The sequence below is a fragment of the Vulpes lagopus genome, chromosome 2 (genome assembly GCF_018345385.1).
Source record: "Vulpes lagopus strain Blue_001 chromosome 2, ASM1834538v1, whole genome shotgun sequence".
Lineage (NCBI taxonomy): Eukaryota > Metazoa > Chordata > Mammalia > Carnivora > Canidae > Vulpes > Vulpes lagopus.
The window spans coordinates 41,891,186-41,914,021 of record NC_054825.1 but is presented as its reverse complement, the minus strand read 5'-3'; the positions used below and the strand labels follow the sequence as shown (position 1 = coordinate 41,914,021).

General features: G+C 49.9%; 1 protein-coding gene across 6 annotated transcripts in view; it reads left to right on the top strand.

The window, feature by feature from the left end:
- Window positions 1-22,836, top strand: part of SCAPER (S-phase cyclin A associated protein in the ER) — a 422,176-nt gene that overhangs the window by 388,409 nt on the left and 10,931 nt on the right. For all 6 annotated transcript variants that reach the window (XM_041742633.1, XM_041742638.1, XM_041742635.1 and 3 more), the window contains one exon: window positions 4,392-4,541. In XM_041742633.1, the coding sequence (XP_041598567.1) occupies window positions 4,392-4,541 (150 nt within the window). The remainder of the gene's footprint in view (window positions 1-4,391; window positions 4,542-22,836) is intronic.

The window sequence follows — 22,836 nt, the reverse complement described above, 5'->3', positions numbered from 1 at the left end:
ACGGAAATGCTGACAGTTAAGTAGTTTGCCCAGGGTTACACGTGGCTTTGCCGGGACTGGTACCTATGATGTTCTGACCCCAAACTCTGTGCCATTCTGCTACTAATAAATCTTGTCTTGGTTACTTTATAGAAAGGCATTATTATCCCATCAACTTTGAAACATTAAGGAAAATCATGGTTTCTTACATAAACAGAACCAAAATTAGATAAATTGTTTTGATTGATAGGACTTTCTGTGGCTGATTTAACTGATTTGTGTCCACTATTAAGTTTTTATAACTGAAGAAAGAAAAATTGCTTTATGCTATAACACCAGACTGTCAGCTTAGAAATAGATTTTTTTCCATGTAGGAAATTTAATTTTCAAAAACACTGAACCTCTGGAACAGAGCAAGCCCCAAGGAGTAGACTTTCTCTTTCAGTTTATTAACTGTCAAGCGATTTCATTAAAAAAGGAACAAACTTGGCAGATGATGAACCCATAATTTAGATGAATTGCTTTGCTCAGAGGGAAAAAGGTTATAGAGATATAAATGTATGAAAATGGTGTTCTCTGGCCATTCCCAGATAGAAGAAATGTTTGTTTTGTAGCTGATGACAAATGTGGAATTCTTGTCTTCCTGTCATTGTGTTCACAATGGAAAATTAATGAATAAGTTATGTCATTGGATTCGATATCTCTCAACTTTGCAGAGTTAGTTTATCCATCACAAGAACAGAAACCTCTTTAGGGTTAACACATTTCAGCTTGCAGACCATTGGAACCAGCCTTCAGTGGTAACTGCATAGGCTGTAAAGTTCTGAGAGTTTATCGCACGCCTCAAACGGGGTGGCTGCTGCAGAAAATGCCAGTGGTTCTCGCCTCTGTGTTGAACAGAACGTCTGTGTTTTACCAAGACCCAAGCCCATTGCTTTCAGTGCAGAAACAGCTTGGAAATCAGGAGACAGTGAGTTTTTGTCTCTAGAACATGGAGACCAGCAGTCTCCCCATCAGCTCGTCCAAGTAGAGTGATTTCCTCTGTTGCCAGGGATCGTGGAAAGAAAATATCTAAAACTATCTGTGAGCTTCTAGTGTTCTAGGTCTTCTGACGAGGATTGATGCGGCTGCAGGGCGCCCCGCATCGTAAACGAAGCACCTGCAGGAAGTCAGCCGCCTCCATCAGCGACACTCTTGAATGTCAGGTTGCCCAGGTCAGGTCCCTGTGCTCCACGCACCCTCCGTGGGCCACAGCCCATTCCGTCTCACTCAGGAGGCTTACGCTGAAGTCTAGGCAGCCCCGCTCCCTTCGGGGCCTTTAGGCTTAATAGCCAATAATGTCAGAAAAATCAAAATCTTATCTCTGGAGCCTTTAATGGCAAACTAACGTAAAGGCCGAGCTTTCTCCTCTCTAGCTTCTTGACATATCCAGCCTGAAATGTGCTCCCCGCTTGAGCCACGTTTGTCAAAAACAGCAGGGGAAACACTGGGGTGACTCGAGAGTGGTCGAGGGAGAACCAAAGGCCCGGCCTCCAGGTAGGCTGTCTTTCCGCAGCTGCTTCCTGGCGCCTCTCCGGGACCTTTGCCCCTTTCCTCCCTGTCCTTCCTGCAGCTCTAAGTCTTTCTTTCCTATTTGTTTCTTCTTTTCTTAACCTCTCTTCTGACTCTCCGGTCTCCTTTTATCTTAGTCAGTTTGGCCATAATAGTTTCTCATTCTCTCCCAGACATTATTCCCAGGTACTCTTTCCCCTAACTGGTGTGTGGGCCCGGAAAGCCTGCGGGGACCTTCTCCCTGGCTGCCATCCTTTCCGTACTCAAGGTCCAGCATGTTCTTTCCTTACTGCTCATCAGCCTGTGTAGGCACCCAAATGCCCAGAACTTCTAGCATCGTGGCCTTTAACACATCTACCAAGGATCACCTTATTGTTCCAGTTACTTTTATGCATTAAAAAAAAAAAAAACCAACTTAGTAGACAGTAACCACTGTATTACGGTCACAGATTCCGTGGGCCCAGACTTCAGAGCTCACCACCATATGGGTGACTTCTCACTGCTCCACGATGCCGGGCTTTAATCAAAAGCCTCAGATAACAAGTGGAGGGATGGAGGGGCAGGTTGACATAGTAGCTGGGAGCTAGAATCATCTTGAGGCTCCTTCCATCTCCTGTTTGATCCCTGGGATGACTTACAGATGAGGCCCGCCAAGGTCCCTAACTAGGGCTTCTTCTGTGTGACGTGGGCTTTAAAACAACATAGTGTGTGGTTCTAAGTGAGTGTCCTGAGAGGGAGCTGCCAGAAAACAAATGTTCCAAAAGAAACAAATTGCATGGCTTTTTCTGACTTTGCTTACAAGTCATATAGCTGCATATCAACCGTAATTCTGGTTAAATCAGTCATCAGCCTTCCAGATTCGAGGGGAGAAGGTGTGGGCCCCACCTCTCGTGGGAGGACTAGCAAAGACTTATAGGCATTTGTTGAACCACCACACTGTGTCTGGTAAAGTAAAACATCCACATGGACGTCACTGATGTAGGTGGACCTCTGATGCAGCGTGTAAATACAGTACAGAGATATGGGATTTGCATCATAAAGCAACGGTGAGTTTGGGAGGAATGCACTATTATGGGAAATATGGTCAGAGAAGCTCATGTTGCAGTTCATCAGAACAGCTTACATGTCATAAGTGAGATTTTAGGAACTGTTTATAAAAGGAAAAGAGATTTTAGATACAGCACGGATCTGACCTCAGAAAAATCTGGGAGACAATTTATGAATTGCCTGAGAGGATCCAAGGAACGAAGCATAAAACTGAAATGAGATAGTCTGACCTGCTAAGGAGTTAAATAAGATGACGTAAGGCGTGCTGACCAGTGCGTCACAAGATCGCAGGCTGTGGTAGGCATCGCCGCCACACCTTTGGGTCTGGAGTCAGACTGCTGCGACTTTGGGCCGTTACACTGCCACATCTGTGCCCTGAGACGAGGCGTGTGGATTCAGCTTCTCATCTGCGTCACAGGGAGGTTCCGTGGGGTCCTGGAGAGGCGCCGGGGCGGGCTGGCACGCAGCGGGCCCGCCGGGAAGTGGGCGAAGACTTTACTTCGTCCTCCTGAACTCCTTTGCAGATGTTGGTTCCGAGTACCTTCCGGTGCGGCGTGGCCGGGCCGCCCTCTGCAGAGCCGTGGGCCGTGCGCGTGTTTCCTGTGCGGGCCCCACGTGGGGCGACGGGGCTTCGGCGCCGGCTTCTCCCCGGCCGGCTCCGCACAGATGGCACGGCGGCTGGTCAGGCTGGCCGCCAGTCGGGCCTCAGCGGAGTCCGGCTCGGGCCTTGGGGCCGGGTGTGCACGTCGCACCGCCGTGACAGGCCTCGCAGTCGCAGGGTCTCAGGAGACAATCAGTGCCCTGACTGCCTTGGCGATTAATTCTGGCTAAACAGGAAATATGGTTTCCTTGAAAAACTGGTTTAATTTCTATATTCGGCCTTAGGCGCCCCTCGCCCGCTCCTCCCGGGGAAGGCCGGACAGGGCCCGGGTCGCCGCTGGACTCGCTCACCACAGTGGCTGAGCCAGGAGGCGTCGCCCCTTGATTTAAAGGAACGAAGCTCGGAGGCCTCCCGGGGCTTGGAGAATGTTGGCCTGAGGACGGGGCACGGCCCGGCCGCCCCACTCCGGGCCGCAGCCGTGGGGCCCGCTCAAGCCCCGGCCTCGTCCTTCCAGGGCTTCCCGGCACCCCGCGGGCCTCACCTCCGCCCTCTGCCTCCCGCCGCTCTGCCCTTTGACATGTTCACTAAACAGAGGCTCGGGCTGTGCAGACGCCCCGGACCCGCTCCCGGGCCGCAGCCCGTCTGCAGGGGCGACCCCAGGAGCCTGGGCAGCCGTCCTGGCTTGCCCCCGGGGGACGCCGGCTGCAACATTAGGGAGCGCTAGGCTCCAGGGCCGCTTGTTCCATTGCTTTCCTCTGCAAACATAAGTAAATAATTAGGATTGTATTTTTATCCGTGTGTTCAAGAAAACATTTTCTCCCTCGGGAGAAAAAAAAAGTATTAGAAGTTAGCTAAATAGTGGGTTCACAGGAGGATTGTAGTATTTTTAATATCTTTCCGGATTTTCTACAGCAAGATTATTTGCACAATGAGAAGAACTTACTTGTTACACACGGAATGAATAACCCTGCTGTAGGTGGCAGTGTCGTGATCCACGTGGTGACGGTATTTCTCCGTGTCTCCTTTCGGGTTAAACGTTCTCTTTATTATGGTCATTTATTAGAGTGAGAAGCCCCAAAATGAACTGTCAAACTCCACGCTCTAGAAACTTCCTATGCCTTTCCAGACCGTGCAGGAAGTGCGCAGGGTGTGGCCTCGCTGGGTGCTCTGCGTGGCCCCCCCTGGCAGTTCTAACGGCCCCTGTCTTCCTCAGTCTATCGTAGGGGCGGAGGGCCTGTCGCTTGCATTCCGACACATCGCCAGCTCTCTCTTGGGCCACTGCAGCCAGGCCTCCTGCGAAAGCCTCCTTCATGAGGTCATCGTCTGTGTGGGCTACTTCACCGTCAACCACCCGGACAACCAGGTAAGAGCCCCCGGCAGCTCCTGAGACAGCCCCTCCAGCACCAAGCCGGTGAGGTCCCTGGCGAGGAAGGGCGGCCTAGCCTGCTGGGGCCTGTCTGTCCCCGGGAGGCCCTTTAGCCAGGCTCTGGCCACGCGTCTCTGACCCGTTCTATCTAACGAGACCCCGCCAGCACCAGCTTAGCTCCAGGGCCTCCTCTTAGAGCTAAAAACAGGAAATATGTCAAGTAAAATAGTCCCTACACAGAAGCATCGTACCCTTACCACGTAGGTTCTGATGTGCCGTCCCCGGCTTGGTTGTAGATGAGTAGACTGCAGCCTTCAGCTTGGGTCCCTTTGCCGACAGCATCAGACTCGGATGCTTTGCGAAGCTGCTCTTGGTGCTTGGCTTCTGCCTCGGTGCCCAGGGGCTGTTGCTGTCCTCGGACGGGGCCCCAACTTGGGCTGCTCCCCCTGGAGTCACCCGGAGTAGTTTTGCTTTTTGCTTGTTGGGAACTGTTGGGAGTATGTGATTTCCAAGCAAGATTTCATTTGTAAATAGGGTTCTGCTGCTTTAAGAAGTTGGGAAGACGGTGTTACCAATTTTATAAAATAATAATAATAATAATAATAAAGAGCACTTTATTTCTCTTGTATTTTTAAAAGCAGAGTAATGGCATAACTAACATATCAAATAGTAGCTCCTGATGGCCTCATTTATCTAAAGCCTTCTGCAACCTTCACTGTAGAGAGTATAGCTGAGAAAAAGGCCTTGGACAACCCGTAAGCCTCACCCCAAGCTTAATAAGTATGATTTTAGGCAAATCTCTAAGAAGTGTGTGTAGCAGGTCTATTCGCCTACAGCAAACTAGACCAGGGCAGGAGAAGGACAGGAGCTGGTTCTGGTGACAGAGCCAAGCACAAGGTGAGAAGCTGCTCACTAAAAGCTGAAACCGTCCACCTAATAAGGACAAAGAGGAAAGAAAATAAAAGGCAGGGTCCAAACCTCAGAAATTGCAGTCATCTGGGTTCGAAGAACACTAAACGCTGTATTTTATTTCCAAGAAGAGTCTTGATGTCCTCAGTGCTGACCCTGAATGAGCAGAGAGGCAAAATGTATGTTCTCTGCATCCCCTTTTAAGGAGTCTGAAGAACACACAGTCTATTCTAGAAAGATTTCTCTGATTAAAACAGAGAAAATGTGTACCCTTACCAGAACAAGTGTCGTACATGGAAAGGTTTCCCATTTTCAGACACAGTTGCCAGGAGGCGGATCTTTTCCACCCCGGCCTCGGGAGCATGCTGGCAGGGCTGTCCCCTTGGTGGCACCCACAGGTGCTGGGGCTTGGTCCTTCCCATGGACCAGGCCTGGCAGGCTCACGAGGGAAGGAAAGCTGCGGGGAATCTCCCGTGCGATTTTCTTTCCTTCATGTGTATCCCTTCAACTTACTAAATTGCATTTTATTTCCCTTTAGAAGTTTGTTTTTATTTTTCTCATTACAAAAGTGTTCCTTACTCATCATGAAAAGGATAGGCAAGCATAGCGAAGAAGACAGAATCACAGTTATTCCTGATCTCACCATCTGAGATAGCCACTGTTACCTTTTTTTCAAGTTCCCTTGCAGCCCCTTTTCTATGAATATTTTTTCCACTTTTATTGAGACATAATTGGCATATAACACCGTATTAGCTTTAGTGTGCAAACTGATAATTTTATATACGCGTGTTGTACAAAATCATTACCAGAGTAAGTTAATATCCATCACTTCACATAGCTACGGACTTTTTTTCTTGTGGTAAGAACTTTAAAGATTTACTATCTTAGGGCCACCTGGGGGGCTCAGCGGTTTAGCGCCGCCTTCAGCCCAGGGTGTGATCCTGGGGACCCGGGATCAAGTCCCGCGTCGGGCTCCCTGCGTGGAGCCTGCTTCTCCCTCTGCCTGTGTCTCTGCCTCCCTCTCTCTCTCTCTCTCTCTCTCTCTCTGTGTGTGTCTCTCATGAATAAGTAAATAAAATCTATAGGAAAAAATAAAAGATCTAGTATCTTAGGAACTCTCAGACATATGATACAGCACTAGCATCATGTTCTACATCACATCCCCCAAATTTATTTATCTTATAACTAGAAGTTTGTACCTTATGATCACCTTCACCCATTTCAAACACCTCCAGCCCTCCATAAATATTTTACAAAGCTAAGATCATACTGTGCATATACTTCTGTCCTACTTTATACACTTAACCTTACAGGTCTTCCTCTACTTACACTGGGGTTATGTCCCAATAAACCCATCATAAGTTGAAAATATCTTAAGGGGAAAGGAGAGAAAATGAGTGAAAATATCAGTGAGGGAGACAAACCATGAGAGACTCCCAACTCTGGGAAATGAACAAGGGGTGGTGGAAGGGGAGGCGGGGAGGGGGACAGTGTGACTGGGTGCCGGGCACTGAGAGGGCACTGGGCGGGATGAGCACTGGGTGTCATGCTATATGTTGGCAAATTGAACTCCCAATAAAAAATTTTTTTAATATATCTTAAGTGGAAAGCACAATTGATATACCTCACCTACCTTTAGCACAGCCTATAGCTGCGTAAAGTCATCTAACACAAGGCCTATTTTATAGTAAAGTGTTGACTATTTCATGTGATTCATTGAATACCATAGCGAAAGGGAAAAACCAAATAGTTTCGGGTACAGCATGGTTAACTGTATGAGTGCTTTGCTTCGTGATCCCGTGGCTGACTGGAAGCTGATGGGGAGTGTGGGGTGCGGGGGTGCAGGGGTGGTGCTGGCTGGGAGCCAGGATGTATCACATCGCTAACCTGGGGACAGATCGGAATTCAAAGCACGGTTTCTACTGAATGGGTATTGCTCCCAGACACTTGAACCGCCGTACGTCAGGCATCATCCGTCATCCGTATATCAAAATCCTTCCCTGTGAAGATCTTTTTATTGAGGCATAGCTGACACGCGCTGTTATGAATATCACTTTTATGGGCTGCATGGCTTTATCCTGTGTAGCCAGCCCATGGTTTACCGGACAATTTCCTGTTTTATACTTCAGTTGTTCATCGTGTATCATGATGCTATCCAGTGCCTGTGAAGAGGTAATTTATGGCTGTGATAGTATTTTGCCGTTACGGTTCCTCGGCAAGATTCAGCTCATTCAGCACATCCGCGTCTGGGGATGCTTGGAGACCTTTTGCTTAAGCCAGTTCCTTTGCGATGAATTTCCTGCACTCAGAGTTGTGTGGGAGTTCAGAGGGTTTGTCTCCGAAGCCGGATCCCAGACCGATCCCCCCTGGTGGATCAAGCCAGAGTGTCTGTGGGCTCACCAGCATGAATGGGAAATGAGGTGAGGGAACTGGCATTGGGGCGGCGTGGCAGAACCGACTGGGACCGGGTGACGGGAGCGCGGGGACAGGAGAGCAGAGGCACGTGGAGATGGTTGTCGGGAGCTGAGCCCACTGTGAGGAAGAAATTAGGAAAGGGAAGAAAGCCACGTCCTCCAATTTGACACCTTGCCTCTCAGAAGGAGCGGAGACCTAACTGGGCGTCCACTTCTGACTTGAGTTTTTATTGCAGTCAATAGAAACTTCAGCCTGAGGCAACTGATGAAGTCCGACAATCTATGAGAAGAAAAACTATGATAAGAAGTAGAAGAGAAATCAGAAATTGATAGAAATTATAGTAACCGTCAAACACAGAGACACTGCGCCTCACGGAGATGCTGTTTGTAAGCACAACCCCTGATGTTGCTAGAACTCTTGGGTCAACTCTGTATTTTTCATTTCATCCCATCTTCTTAAGAAAATCACATGTGCCACAGACCCCACCTACCAGTGATCCCTGATATGTATCTTGGGCAGGGGTTGGGGTCTAGAAAATGACGCCCGTTTACCAAGACGGTGCGTGGAGAAGCTGCTATTCTGCAACTCTGAAGACCTCCGGGACATGTCTATGAGCCTTATTCGGGAAACTTGTAAAGATCCTGGGAAGGTATGAATGAGTGTGTTTTATGAGCACAAAATCGACTACAATCTAGCAAATAGAAGGCCTGGGTTCTAACCCCACCTCTGCCACAGCTGCATGGTCTTCCCCTCCCCCTGCGCAAGGGAGGGAGGGAGCCCGGTGCGGGGAGGTGAGGGGGAAAGAATCCTAAGGAGGCTCCATTCCCAGCACAGAGCCCAACGCAGGGCTCGATCTCACGACCCTGCCATCCTGACCTGAACCAAAATCAAGAATCAGACGCTTAACCCACTGACCCACCCAGGCATCCCAAGCTGTGTGACCTTAAATAAATCATTTTCCCTCTTGAGGCTTGAGCATTTTTGACGCTACGAAGAGGCATGTTGGTTCTGGAAATGGTGGTGATGGTTGCCCGGTATTATGCATGTACTTAGTGCCACTGAATTGTAGGCTTAAAACTGCTTAATTAAAATCATTAGCTTTGTGTTACATATATTTTACCACAATAAAAAAAATGTTTTTTTTTTTTAAAAAGAGGTGAATTCTTCTAGATGATCCCCCCTCACGGGTTCCATGAGTCCGTGATGTTTTAAAAGCTGAGATTAGAACCACAGACAGACCAGCATTCTGATCTCATGGGGACTCCAAGCCCTTTTGTGGTTGTTCAGACACTCCTTGCCTCCTCGAGTCCCAGCACCAGGCGGCTTCCTGGCCGCTCCATCACAGCTCGTCCCTAAAGGCGGAGCAAACCCTGAGCCCCCACTTACTAGAGGAGCTCCTGGTAAGCAGACTCACAGGTGAGACGTCAGGGCCTTGCCCTGTGGAGCCAAGTCCAGCCGCCTTGTGTCCCCTGCAGCAAGGGGATGAGCCCACAGCTGAGGGAACAGTCCCAAGCTCCCCAGCGGCAACCACCGATATCCCAGCAGAGCGGGGGACTTTTCGGTACAGAGCTGACTGCTTATTGCAGTCTAACTACTTGTTTTATTAAATTCCCCCTCTAATCCCCCCAAAGCCAGTGATTAGTCGAGTGTTTGCTGCAGGCATGTGCTGGACGCGGCATTAAGCTCTGGCCCAGCTCTGGTCACAGGCTCGCGGAGTCTTGGGGAGGTCGGGCGGGGGGGGGGCGGCCGGGGGGGGGGCCACGCCGTCTAGTCCAGGGCCTCGTGCTACTGCGGACCGAGCGTGGCTCAGAGGAAGGAGGGGAAGCGCAGGCAAGAGTGGGCTCCCCCAGTCCCCCAGCCCCCCAGCCTCAGTCCAGCTCACGCCCTTCCACCTCTCTCCTGCTCTCACGAAGGTGAACGCATCTGACCTGATGGCACGTTCTCTAAATCAGAGGAGAAATTATGCTCAATTCATCTAATGCTTCTGTGTCATTAGTCAGAAGTCCTGTTAATTTGCAGGCCCTGTTTGTCCGCAGCAGATCCTTTATTTCCTCCTGGGGAAACAGCTTGCGTCTGAAAAGACAAGAGATTTTGAACTCCTGCTGCAGCTGGAGGCTGTTTTATTAGGTAGCTGCTCTGCATAAAGGATTGGCACTTTTTATTTGCCACCATTTAGTCTATTAACTGGAAGGACCGAGCCCCCCTGACACCAAAGATGATTCAGAAGAGAAACCTGGATAATAAATGCAATCCCCCCATCTTGATGGAACCAATCCTCTGTTTCCTATCGGGCTGCAGTTTCTAATTAAAACGTTGTTTTAATCAAAAACTTCCTTGTATTTTATGGCAATTTCATGACTCTTTCTAAATCCCTTCCCATTTAATTATTATAATGAACATAATTAGTATGTGCTGTCAGCCCTTCACTTTATTTACATTTTATATTGAATAATTAAATGCAGTCTGATAATTAAATTAACTCGAATGACAGATTATCTGCCTGCCTGCCTATTACCGTATTGGGAATAAGCACCTTGGCATATTCATTTTAGTTAGTGACTTTTCCATTTGGAGAGCCCCCATAGATCCCAGCCCTCAGCCGGAGTGTCTTGCGGCAGGTGAAGGGAAGGCTCCGTGTGGCCCACCCTCCCCACCCAGCTTCCCCGCAGACAAGCCCTGCACTGTCCCAGAGGCTCGAACCTTCTGGGGGACTGAACAGGCGACTGAGCTGGACAGTGAAGCGTCTGGAAACTAGAGTCGGCTTCAGGGGGTGGCATGCGTTGCCCAGGTCTTCTGTAATTTGATGAGTTAGTAAGAAAACCTAAATGTTAATTGACCAAACACGTCTGAAATGTACCCACTGTACCCACCTGGGACGTTTCCCTGCGAACAAAACCCGGGCGCTTCCCCAGGTGTGCACCCCCCACAGGTGAGGGGGCAGAGTGCTGCTCTGAGAGTGGCAGCTCTCCACAGAGCGCCTTTCAGCCTTTAGGACTTCCAGAGGGGCCTACCTCCCACTCAGACATTCTTGACTCCAATCTTTGTTTTTCTCAAAGGTGGAAGGTCCGAGGTCACACCCACTTGGTAAACTCCCGGCCTGTGAATGGAGTCGCTGCCCCGGGCAGAAATGCCAGCCCCAAGGCCTTCCTGTCCCCATGTTGGCAGCTCGTCTGTAACTGTCACACAAGCATCCAACCTGCTGTATCGTCTTTCTTCGTGTGACAGATACAGTTCTTTTCATAAAATGAAGAGGTATCATGTTAACCATTTCAACAATATACCATTTTGGAGTTACTCTCTTTATACTATGGAACCAAATAAAAATATGGGATTTTCCCCCAAAAGAGAACAATGACTTTCCTAATTAAACAGAACTTCTGCCTACCTACACATGTAACACTTCTAGTGAGTGGCCTGGCTAGTGCTAGAATGGAGACATTTGCCAGTTAGCCATTTGGGCTGATTATATTAAAAGTCACCAATTTCTTGAAGATATTGTCCTTTTTCCAGTGCATGGTCTTTCCTGCTTTGTCGATGATTAGTTGACCATAGAGTTGAGGGCCCACTTCTGGGTTCTCTATTCTGTTCCATTGATCCATGTGTCTGTTTTGTGCCAGGACCACACTGTCTTGATGACCACAGCTTGGTAGTACAACCTGAAATCTGGCATTGTGATGCCTCCAGTTATGGTTTTCTTTTTTAATATCCCGCTGGCTATTCGGGGCCTTTTCTGATTCCACACACATTTTAGGATTGTTTGTTGCAGCTCTGTGGAAAATGTTGATGGTATTTTGATAGGGATTGCATTGAACGTGTACATTGCCCTGGGGAGCATGGACATTGTCACAGTATTAACTCTTCCAATCCATGAGCATGGAATATTTTTCCATCTCTTTGTGTCTTCCTCAGTTTCTTTCAGAAGTGTTCTGTAGTTTTTAGGGTAAAGACCCTTTACCTCTTTGGTTACGTTTATTCTTAGGTATCCTATGCTTTTGGGTGCAATTGTAAATGGGATCGATTCCTTAATCTCTCTTTCTTCAGTCTCATTGTTAGTGTATAGAAATGCCACTGATTTCTGGGCATTGATTTTGTATCCTGCCATGTTGCTGAAATCCTGTATGAGTTCTAGCACTTTTCAGGTAGAGCCTTTTGGGGTTTCCATATAAAGTATCCTGTCATCTGCAAAGAGTGAGAGTTTGACTTCTGAAGGGATACTTACCATTTGCATCAACGTGGATGGAACTGGAGAGTATTATGCTAAGTGAAATGACTCAATCAGAGAAAGTTATCGTGTGGTTTCACTCATGTGGAATATAGGAAACAGGACAGAGGATCATAGGGAAGGGAGGGAAAACTGAATGGGAAGTCAGCAGAGAGGGAGAAAAACCATGAGAGACTCTTAACTATAGTAAACAAACTGCAGGTTGCTGGAGGGAAGGTGGGAGGGGATGGGGACTGGGTGATGGGCATTAAGGAGGGCGTATGATGTGATGAGCCCTGGGTGTTATACTAATGATATATATGTTGGCTAATTGAATTTACATTTTTTTTAAAAGATTTATTTATTCATGAGAGAGGCAGAGGGAGAAGTAGGCTCCATGCAGGGAGCCCGATGCGGGCCTCGATCCCGGGACCCCAGGGGTTCACGACCTGAGCTGCTGTGAGCTTATGAGGACCTCCTGGTTGCCTTCCCAGGGGATCAGCTGAGCAGATGGCGGTGGCCACAAGGGACTTGCACTGAGCCCTCGGGTAGACACTTTGACCACTCGGCACTGCCCCCGGCCGCAGATGGCTGTGTTGTTTGAGAAAGGAGCATTCTTCCCCCTGGTGTGGGATTGCTTCCTGGTACGTAACACTTGCGATTGCTACGGATCCTCTGCTTGTGGTCGATGCCATAGTGGTTAGGGTGGTACCAGAATCGATTCTCGTCATGAATCAACCTGCAGTTGAGGTTTTGAACTTCATTTCCAGTGCTTCTAGAAGTCAGATGTCAGAGAGCTTAAGAGCGTATGTTCTGAAATCAGCTGGCTTGGAAATCTCTAATCTGCTCTATGCTACACGATAACTGGGCAAGTTGCTGACTGCTGAGCCTCGGTTTTCTTGTCTGTAAAATAGAGGGGTCACCGCTACTTCCCCGCTTGTTGTGAGAACTAGGAGAGACCGTATTGGGCCTGACCCTCAGTAGATGCTCCTGAAAGGCAGCTGTTGCCTTTCCTGCCTGTCCCCATAACGTCTTCACGGCACTAAATAATACTCCTGATTCAGCAGTGGGCTAAATTCATAATTCTGACAGAGTGATCTGAAAAAAACAGGATCCTACAGATAAACTAACCTTCCTTTAACACTTGTCTATTTCCCATTTTTGAGGAACTCAGACCCAGAACGTTCCAGTAAAATATCTGTCATGAAATGTAACATTAAAACTGTGAGGTTGAAAGCTAGCCATAGCTTCATCTCAGGTGGACTATAAAAAGTTGGGAACCCAGTAAGCCCCTTCACCGTGGCCACGAGACCAAGAGCGTGAGTAGGGTCATTGTGAGGGCTCATTTAATTAAACTGCAAGGTGACATGAAGTTAATCATTCCCTTCTGAGTCCCATCCAAGACCAGACAAGCTGTGGAAGACACATAAAGGAAGCCAAAAAATAAACCGTCAGCACCCTCTCCCCAAGGCATCCGGCCGGCCCTCCAAGCAGGATGAATACCGTCCGGGCAGCTGTGCACAGACCTCACGCATCCCTTGCTCCCGTGAAAATCTTCTATTGGGATATCAAATGTGCGCAAGAAAATAAGGCCAGAAGGAATAGCGGTGGTGAGAGTGGACATCACTGTCGTGTTCCTGATCTTAGGGGAAGGGCTCCCAGTGCTTCCCCACTGAGAATGATATTTGCTGTGGGCTTTTCGTAGATGGCTTTTAAGATGCTGAGGAATGTTCCCTCTATCCCTACACTCTGAAGAGTTTTGATCAGGAATGGATGCTGTATTTTGTCAAATGCTTTTTCTGCATCTATTGAGAGGATCATATGGTTCTTGTTTTTTCTCTTGCTGATATGATGAATCACATTGATTGCTTTACGAGTGTTGAACCAGCCTTGCATCCCAGGGATAAATACCACTTGATCATGGTGAATAATCCTCTTAAGGTCCTGTTGGATCCTATTGGTTAGTATCTTGTTGAGAATTTTTGCATGTGTGTTCATCAAGGATATTGGTCTATAATTAATTCTCCTTTTTGGTGGGGTCTTTGTCTGGTTTTGGGATCAAGGTAATGCTGGCCTCATAAAACGAGTTTGGAAGTATTCCATCCCTTTCTATCTTTTGGAACAGCTTTAGTAGAATAGGTATTGTTTCTTCTTTAAATTTTTTTAAAGATTTTATTTATTCATTCATGACAGACTCACAGAGAGAGAGAGAGAGGCAAGACACAGGCAGAGGGAGAAGCAGGCCCCATGCAGGGAGCCCGACGTGGGACTCAATCCCGGGTCTCCAGGATCATGCCCCAGGCTGAAGGCAGGCGCCAAACCACTGAGCTACCCAGGAATTCCCCTGTTTCTTCTTTCAACGTGTGATAGAATTCCCCTGGGAAGCCATCTGGTCCTGGACTTCTGTGTCTTTGGAGGTGTTTGATGACTGCTTCAATTTCCTCACTGGGTATTGGCTTGTTCAGGTTTTCTATTTCTTCCTGTTCCAGTTTTGGTAATTGGTGGTTTTCCAGAAATACATTCATTTCTTCTGGATTGCCTAAAATGTTGGCGTATAGCTGCTCATGATATGTTTGTAAAATCGTTTGTATTTCCTTGGTATTGGTTGCGATCTCTCCTCTTTCATTTGTGATTTTATTAATTTGAGTCTTTTTTTCTTTTGAATAAGGCTGGTTAGTGTTTATCTATCTTATTAATTATTTCAAAGAACCAACTCCTGGTTTTGTTGCTCTGTTCTACATTCTTCTGGTCTCTATTTCATTGAGTTCTGCTTGAATCTTTATTAACTCTCTTCTTCTGCTTGGTGTAGGTGGTGAGAGTGGACATCCCTGTCGTGTTCCTGGGATGTCCCACCCACAGCAAATATGATTCTCAATGGGGAAAAACTGAGAGACTTTCCCCGAAGATCAGGAACATGACAGGGATGTCCATGTGTTTGAGTTTCTGCCAAATTTCTTCATGTGATTGAGTTCTAGTTTCAAACCATTTAGGTCTGAAAATATGAAGGGGTCAATCCCAGTCTTTTGGCATCAGTTGAGACCTGATTTGTGACCCAGTATGTGGTCTATTCTGGAGAAAGTTCATGTGCACTTGAGAAGAATGTGTATTCAGTTGCGTTTGGATGGAAAGTTGCGTATATATCTGTGAGATCCATCTGGTCCAGTGTATCATTCAAGGCCCTTTTTTCTTTGGTGATGTTCTGATTAGAAAATCTGTCATTTGCAGAAAGTGCCATGTTGAAGTCTTTTACTATTAGTGTGTTATTATCTAAGTATGTCTTTACTTTGGTTAATTGATTGATATACTTAGCAGCTCCCACATTAGGGGCATAAATATTCATGATTGTTAGGTCTTCTTGTTGGATAGACCCTTTAAGTATGATAGAGTGTCCCTCTTCACCTCTTACTACAGTCTTTGGGATAAACTCTAATTTATCTGATATGAGGATGGCTACCCCAGCTTTCTTTTGAGGACCATTTGAATGGTAAATGGTCTCCACCCTTTCATTTTCAGGCTGGAGGTGTCCTTAAGTCTAAATGATTCTCTTATAGACAGCAAATAGATGGGTCCTGCTTTTTTATCCAGTCTGAAACCCTGCGTCTTTTGATAGGATCATTAAGCCCATTCACGTTCAGAGTTACTATTGAAAGATATGAATTTAGCGTCATCGTAATGCCTCTTCATCCCTGTTCTTGTGGATTGTTTCTTTGGACGTCCTCTTTCTTTTACAGAGTCCCCCTTAATATTTCTTGCAGAGATGGTTTGGTGGTCACATATTCTTTCAGTTTCTGCCCATCCTGGAAGCCCTTTATCTCTCCTCCTATTCTGAATGAGAGCCTTGCTGGATAAAGTATTCTTGGCTGCAGGTTCTTCTCATTTAGGACCCTGAATAGATCCTGCCAGCCCTTTCTGGCCTGCCAGGTCTCTGTGGAGAGGTCTGCTGTTAATCTAATATTTCTCCCCATAAAAGTTAAGAATTTCTTGTCTCTCACTGCTTTAAGGATTTTTCTCTTTATCTTTGGAATTTGCGAGTTTCACTATTAAATGTCGAGGTGTTGAATGGTTTCTACTGATTTTGCGGGGGGGGGGGGGGTCCTCTCTATCTCCTGGATCTGAATGCCTGTTTCCATCCCCAAATCCCCAAATTAGGGAAGTTCTCAGCTATGATTTGTTTAAATATACTTTGTGGTCCTCTCTCCCTCTCGGCCTCTTCTGGAACCCCAATTATATGTAAATTCTTCCTTCTCAGGTTGTCATTTATTTCCCTAAGCCTTTCCTCAGGGTCTCTTAATTGTTTTTCTCTTTTTTTCCAATTTATTATTCTTCCTTCTCAGGTTGTCATTTATTTCCCTAAGCCTTTCCTCAGGGTCTCTTAATTGTTTTTCTCTTTTTTTCCTCAGCTTCCTTCCTGACCATCAACTTATCTTCTGTGTCACTCACTCCCTCTTCCACCTCATTAACCCTAGCAGTTAGGACCTCCAGTTTGGATTGCATCTCATCTAATCTATTTTTAATTTTGGCCTCAGTAGTCTCAGTTCTGCAGTAACAAATCTCTAGAGTCCTTTATGCTTTTTTCCAGAGCCACCAGTAGTTTTATAATTGTGCATCTGAACTAGCTTTCTGACATCGAATTGAAATCCATATTCTGTAACTCTGTAGCAGAGTACTGTTTCCAGTTCTTTCTTTTGTGGTAAATTCCTCTTTCTAGTCATTTTGTCCAGTGCAGAGTGGCTATATGAGCTGACTGAGTCAAAAATATCAACCACAACCTGAGTAAACTACATCCTAGATGCTTCCAAAGAGGTCAGAGACCAGAAAATGAAAAAGGAGATCAGAACAAAATAAAACAAAGGACCACTAAAGTGAAAAACAAGTTTTCAAACAAAGTAGTAAAAAATAAAAGGCCAAAAACTCCAAGGAAGAAGAACAAAGAAAAAAAAGAAAAGAAGAAAAAATGGGAGGACTGTGGATGGTGGTGGTGACGAAGTTGTAGTGCAGGGAGACTGTAGTCTACCTGAGGGGTCCTCGAGTGTGATCCTCTTGGTTCTGAATGTATTAAGTTCTGTATGTTAGGAGATGCTCAGTCCCAAATTTATATAAACCAGCAATACTTGTGGAAAGCCCCAACATTGACCACGAAAACATAAACAAGATAAAAGAGGGGGTCAGAATGGGAATGAAGAGGGTATATGATCTCACAGAATGAACCAGCACGGTGTCCAACTTGGTCCTCAGTGCCACTGGTCATGTTTTAGAAGGCATTAACTTCCTCCATTGCAGAACAAAAGGAGGCAGAGAAAACAAGCAAAACAAAGAACCATATCTTATCTATCTCCCAAAATTAAATTGAGTATGTTGAAGGGAATCTAGAAGTGGAAAGTGTATCTCGGACCTGTAATTGTAGAAATCTCAAAGTCAAAAAGGAAGAACCTTAAAAATGAAGAGGTGGTAAAATATTGTAGTTAAGGTGGGAAAACAAAAAATATTGGAAATTTTTAGTCAGATATAAAAAGGAGTTGTACTGGAAAAAGGGAAAAAAAGCGGGGGGGGACCCCCTAGTTCTATATACTGTAAATCCCTCGACTTCCCCTGGAGCTTTCCAGCACTGCTGGGTCCAGAACTTGCTCCTCCCTGTCCTTCCAGCTGCTCTCTGGGGGAGGGGCTGCTGTGCTGACTCTCAGCTGTGTGCACCTGGGGGAGCTGCCCCGCCCCTGCCGGGTGCCGGGGTCAGTGGGAGCTGTTGACCCCTTGAGGCCCCTGTCCCCTGCGTCCCCCCACCCCAGGCACAGGGTGACACAGGAGGAACACCAGTGGCCACGGCCAGCTCCGCAGCTCTGGAGTCAGCTCCCCCAGTAACCACCGCAGCCCTCAGTCCGCACTGGCCTGGGTGCTGGGGGGCGGGGGGTGCTGACCTGCACAGCTCGGGGGAGCCCAGTGGCAGGTGCATCCCCGCCGTCCTGTGCCACCCCATGGCAGGAGGGGCCGCACCCCCATCCTGTGCCCTCCCCCCTCTGCCCCCCACCCCGCCCCCCGCAGCAGGAGGGTCCCCGCCGTCCTGTGTCCCCCCTGCCTCCCCCTCCCCCACCAGGAGGGTCCCCACGGGGACCCACAGGATCCTGAGCTGTGTCCCCCGCGCCCTGGGCTCCCGGGGGATGGCCCCGAGGGCAGCAGGACACAGCCCCCCCAACCCCCCAGCTTCTCCCCAGGCCCGCCGCCCCCACCCTTTACCCCGGTGTGGTGCGCTCTGCCCCCTGCCCCTCCTCTGACAGTGACCCTGGGGACTGGAGGCCCCCGCCCTCCCGGCCCCCCCAGTCCCTGCTGAGCGGAGGTGAAGTCCCTGCCTCCTGTCCCCAGGCTCCCCGCCCCCCTCCTCCACTTGATTCTTTCTTCATTTTCTCCACCTTCCTCCGGGTCAGGGGTGGACGCCCTTCCCCCTGGAGCGCCCGGCCGGCCTCCCTTTACCCCTCGGGGCTCGCGGGTGTACAGGATGCTGTGACGGGCGTCCAGGTGATGGGGGGCAGCGAGGACCCTGCTCCCCCGGCTTGCCTCGCCCCGAGATGGGAAATTGTCCCGACCTCGTCAGTCACAACAAGCCCGGCCCTTGGCACAGGTGATGGGCGGCCATGAGGATGGCTGGATCCTCGTGGGGCTGCGCGGCCGAGTGACCCTGGGCGAGTCACTGCCCCTCTCTGGGCCTCGGGGTCCCGCAGGTAGAGTTAGGCCGGGCACTGCTGGGAGCCCTTCCCGTGGTGATGGAGGAGGAGTGTGTAAATCTGAGATGAAGTGTGAATTCACGGCCAGACCGTGAACAGATAAACTTAATCATTTCCGCTCCCAACATAGCGCTCACAGGTACCCCCCATCCCCGGTACACCCCCCCCCCCCCCCCAGTGTGGCCGCAGCCGGGTCTTTGCTGGTCCAGACACGCCTGGAGCCTTCACCCTTGCTGCTTGCTTCCTGGATACTTTTCCCTCAGACAGCAGCGGCGTGGTTCGCAGAGGCTCCCAGAGTCTTTCCTAGACGTCCCGCTACCTGCCCCACTGACCACAGGGTCTGGAACGGCAGAAGAGCCGCGTCGTTCCTGTCTCCCGGTCGCCCTGCGTGGTTTTCCTCGCACACTTGCTACCTCCCTGCCCGCGCCCCCCGCGTGCGCCGCCCGACGGAGGCCCCTGCGAGCACGTCCTTGTCCCCAGCGCCTGCTGCGTTGCCCTGCACGTTGCTACTAAACTACCTGACAGTGGTTTTTTTAATGAACAAGTGGCTGCAGCAACGACCCAGCTCTCCTCAGGCAAAACACTGCAGAGAAGGTTAAAAGGCCCCAGATTTTGAAAGATGCAACACTCCTCACCCTCCAGATTGGACCGAATAGCTAAAAATCTAATGAGCCATTTCTTTGGCCCCATGTGTTGTCTTCTAATCTGTTTCATTTTTGCTGGAATCAGTAGTTCTGAGATCCCAAGGGAACCTACCGTGTTTAAAGATGCGGAAGGTCCCGTATTTGAGAAAACACCGGTGTGTGAGAGACCGCTTGGAGGGTGGATTTGGGGTCACATCCCAGCCCTCTTCTCCCTCGGGCGACACACGTGGGCAGCCTGTCCTCCAGGTTGCCTCCCCGCCTTCAGCGCAGGGAGCGCCCCAGGCCCTGGTCGTTGTGAAGTATCGTCCTTACTCCCCAGGCCTCAGATTTGACGCTCAGCTAGGACTGCGGGTGCCTGTGGGGTCTTTGCTCACCACGTTGGTGGCATTGTCATGGCAGATCTACTCTGACTTACGATTTGGTTTTAAAAAAAGATTTTTGGGGCTTCTGGGTGGCTCAGCCGTTGAGCGTCTCCCTTTGGCTCAGATCGTGACCCTGGGTCCCGGGATCGAGTCCCACGTCAGGCTCCCTGCATGGAGCCTGCTTCTCCCTCTGCCTGTGTCTCTGCCTCTCTCTCTGTGTCTCGTGAATAAATAAAATCTTTTTTAAAAAATTAAAAATATATATATATATTTTTATGATAGTCACACAGAGAGAGAGAGAGAGAGAGAGGGGCAGAGACATAGGCAGAGGGAGAAGCAGGCTCCATGCCGGGAGCCCGACGCGGGACTCAATCCCGGGTCTCCAGGATCGCGCCCTGGGCCAAAGGCAGGCACCAAACCGCTGCGCCACCCAGGGATCCCCAAAATTAAAAAGATTTTAAAAGGTTTTTGACACACTTGATGGGATGAACATTGGGTGCTATTCTATGTGTTGGCAAATTGAATTTAAATTTTATTTTATTTTTTTCCAAATGAATTTAAATTTCAAAAAAAAAGGTTTTTGACAGGTACGTCGCACTCTGAGAAAACACACTGCAGGAAAATCTACACTTAAAGACTCCCAAACCACCAAATCATTCATTCATTTTAACCTGTTTCCTAGGGGCATCTTTAAATATGTCTCTTAAACCCCTTCGCGTGTAGTTCCTTTGGGAGCACGCACCTTCAGCGGCCGTCGATGCTGATGGGACGGCTGTGGGGGCCTGCGGGCTGGCATCTGCTGTGAGGCGCCCGCGGCGTGTGTTTGTAGCTTGGTGAGAGGAGCAAGCTCCGGTCCCAGCTATGCCACTCCCTAGCTCTGTGATGCTGGACGAGCCACTTACCTCCCTGGTGCCAGTTTCCTCGTCTATAAAGTAGGGAGACCTCCGGGAACACTCGAGGGCTTTGTTGTGCAAGTTCAACGAGATCACGCACGCCGTGGTGAGCACGTCCCCTGGGCCAGAACAGATGTGCGCCGTGGTATTGCTGGAAGCATCAGTGTCTGCCTCCAGGCTCCCTGCTCTTAGGTGGGAGGAGCCCTGGGGGTGCCCTCAGTGAGCCCTGTCACTTGGTGTCGCCTTAGACGGGCCCTCGTTGCTGTCTGCGTGTCTGCCCACCCGCCAGGAAGCCGGAGGGAGCCGTGTGGCCCCGTCTCAGGGTCCTCTGTGACCCGAAAGGTGTAGCAGCACAGAGGACCCCCCGTGGATGGCTGGGCCGCCCCCCGGTGCTCCGCTCTGGCCCCCTCCCGCAGGGCTCGCCGCTTCAGCAGAGCTCCTGACAGGTGACGCGCACGCGCTTGTCCGAGGATGTGAGCGAGAGTCGCCTCCTGGGGCTGGGGAAGCAGGAGGGAGGGAGGCCTCACCCCAAGCAGTTCTCCTTTGTACAGGCAGCTGCTAACTGGAAACACACCGGAGAGAACTCGGGGGTGCACGGGATCCTTGGGAGGGGAGACTGGGAAATGGCTCCCATGAATCAATGTGAGCACTTAATGGGCCTTAATTGGAACCTTATCCTACTGTGCTTAGAGCCGCGAGATGAAAGCAGAAGAAATCGGAGAGACCATTTATTTCACTCGAGAAAGCAGTAAACTGCAACTACAAAAAGATTGGACTGTCTTATTTTCATGATTAAATAAAACTGTCATGGGCCGGTGGTGGCAAGTGCATCAGTGCAGGGAACGCGCCGAGCCCCCGGCTGCCGCCCGGTGTGGCCGCAGCACCCATTGGCCCCGCTCCGCGTGTCGGCTCCGCGGCCCTTGCACCCGCCCAGGCCGGGCCCACTCTCGCAGCAGCCACCAGAGCCCACCGCGAGGGCTTGTGCTTCAAGGCCTATCCGGGGCCTCCCGTGCCGCCTCCCACCCCGCACACGCGTGTCCTTTGGTCTGTGAGCGACGCGGCCCTTGTGGTACCGTGTGTTTGTGTTTGTGTGTGTGTGTGTGTGTTGCTGTAGATTCTCTTTTCTTAAAGAAGCTGCTTTAGAAAATCAGAACAGCTACTAGCTGGGACTCCGCGGGCAGCATGTTTTATATGATGACTCTTATTCATCCTTAAGAAAAATACAAGCTCGCTCTCGCTCTCTCTCTCTCTCTCTCTTTTTTTACCAAATTTAAATGTAACGTCTGCGCAGGTCGAGGCAGCATGAGGTGCTCCGTGCGCGTGCCCACCACGCAGGGCTGTAGCGCTTCTGCCCGTTGACAGGCCTTCGGAGGCCGTGCAGTCCATCCCCCTTCATTGCCCGAGAAGGACTTGCTCCGAGTCCCCGGAATCGGGCCCCTGTGACCAGCCTCCCCCCACCAGCGGTAGGTGGGACACAAGTAAAGCAAAGAGGCGGAAAATCCAAAGTAAAGTCCCTCAGATGACGACGATAGGATGAGGCTGTCTTGTTTCTGAGGACTTGTCTGTGCTCCTGAGACAGGGTCCCTTCTGCGACATGACGCGCAGCAGCGCTCCTGGGTACGGTCCCTGACGGTACGGGCCCGTGACTTCTGGGGCTGCCCGAGGGTCTCGGATAGTCTAGCCCAACCTCCTAGTGCCCGGGACGCGCCTGAAGGGAATCTAGAACATGCCTCGTGGAAAGGTAGCTCTTCTCCGAGGAAGACCCCGTGGAAGAGGGGGAGGAGGCTGTGGCCCGGAGCACGGTGCTGGCGGGGCTGTTCCGGGGACGCCGGCCTGGGGGCCTAGGTCCTCGGGAGCGCTGGTCCCTCCTCCTCTCCTCCATCGCCCTTCCCCGAAGCCCGGCCTCGGCCTCGGCCCCCCTCCCCGCAGAGGCCCTGCCCCCAGGCGCTGGCCCCAGTTGGCACTCTGGCTGGTCCTTGGCTGGCCCCTGGCTGGCCCCTGGCTGGCACCCCAGCAGGCCCCTGACTGGCCCCGCTCTGTCCGCGTAGCTCGGCCCGGGCCAGCAGGGCCAGGCCACCACGGCTCCGGGCAGCGAGGCTCGCTGAGGAGCGGCCGCCGGAATCGGGGCCTGTGCTGCGGGAACCACCACCACCTC